The sequence below is a fragment of the Neopelma chrysocephalum genome, unplaced genomic scaffold (assembly GCF_003984885.1).
Source record: "Neopelma chrysocephalum unplaced genomic scaffold, ASM398488v2 Primary Assembly neopelma1_94187, whole genome shotgun sequence".
NCBI classification, from domain to species: domain Eukaryota; kingdom Metazoa; phylum Chordata; class Aves; order Passeriformes; family Pipridae; genus Neopelma; species Neopelma chrysocephalum.
This window is the reverse complement of record NW_020922895.1, coordinates 1-964: the sequence shown is the minus strand read 5'-3', so window position 1 is coordinate 964 and position 964 is coordinate 1. Positions and strand designations below refer to the sequence as shown.

The 964-nt window shown below is 68.0% G+C and overlaps 1 protein-coding gene across 1 annotated transcript; it reads left to right on the top strand.

Annotated features, from left to right (window-relative positions):
- Window positions 1-10: 10 nt before the first annotated feature.
- On the top strand, window positions 11-905 carry LOC113980442 (class II histocompatibility antigen, B-L beta chain-like; the record flags this gene model as incomplete). The annotated part of the gene is made up of 2 exons (XM_027707656.1): window positions 11-296; window positions 799-905. Coding segments are annotated over 2 exons (393 nt in total), but the record flags the coding sequence as incomplete, so codon positions are not given.
- Window positions 906-964: the final 59 nt, after the last annotated feature.

Here is a 964-nt window from a genome sequence, read left to right as displayed (position 1 = left end):
CCCGTCCCTCCCAGTGCCCCCCAGCGTGTCCATCTCGCTGGTGCCGTCGAGCTCCCAGCCCGGCCCCGGCCGCCTGCTCTGCTCCGTGATGGATTTCTACCCTGCGCCGGTGCAGGTGAGGTGGTTCCAGGATGGGCAGGAGCTGCCGGAGCACGTGGTGGCCACCGACGTGGTCCCCAACGGGGACTGGACCTCCCAGGTGCTGGTGAGGCTGGAAATCCCCCCCCGGCGCGGGGTCACCTACAGCTGCCAGGTGGAGCACGTCAGCCTGGAGCACCCCCTCAGCCGGCACTGGGGTACGGCCCGGCCCCCCCCAGCCCCGGGGGCACACTGCCAGGGGGGCCGGGGGGAAAGGGGGACACTGGGGGCCACTGGGAGGGAGTTTGGGGGGGAACGGGAAGGGCTCGGGGGGCACTGGAGAGGCTGAGAAGGAGGTTGGTGGGTGCTGGGAGGGCTGAGAGAGGCTTTGGGGAGTCCTGGGGTCAACTGGGAGGGAGATTGCAGGAGTGGTCTGGAAAGGCTGGAAGGAAGTTCCTGGGAGGGGTTCAGAGAAGTCCTGAGGGGACTGGGAAGGGACTGGGAGGGGTTTTGGGGGAGCCCTGGGGGTAATGGGAGGGGGGTCAGAGGGTCCTAAAGGGGCTGGGAGGGGCTTTGTGGGATCATGGAGGGGCTGGGAAGGGATTGGCAGGAGGTGTCAGGGGGTGCTGGGTGGACTGGGAGAGACTAGGACAGGGTTCGTGGGGTCCTGGATGGTGGCTGGGAGGTTTTGGGGGTGCTGACCCCCCCGGCTCCCCCCAGAGATGCCACCAGACACCGTCCCCGTCAAGATCCTCTTGGGGGTCGGGGGCTTCGTCTTGGGCTTGGTCTTCCTGGCGCTGGGGCTCGGCTTCTACCTGCGGGAGAAGGTAAAGGGGGGTCCCCGGGGATCATGACCCCCTTTCCCAGAGCTTTTGTGCCCCCCCCC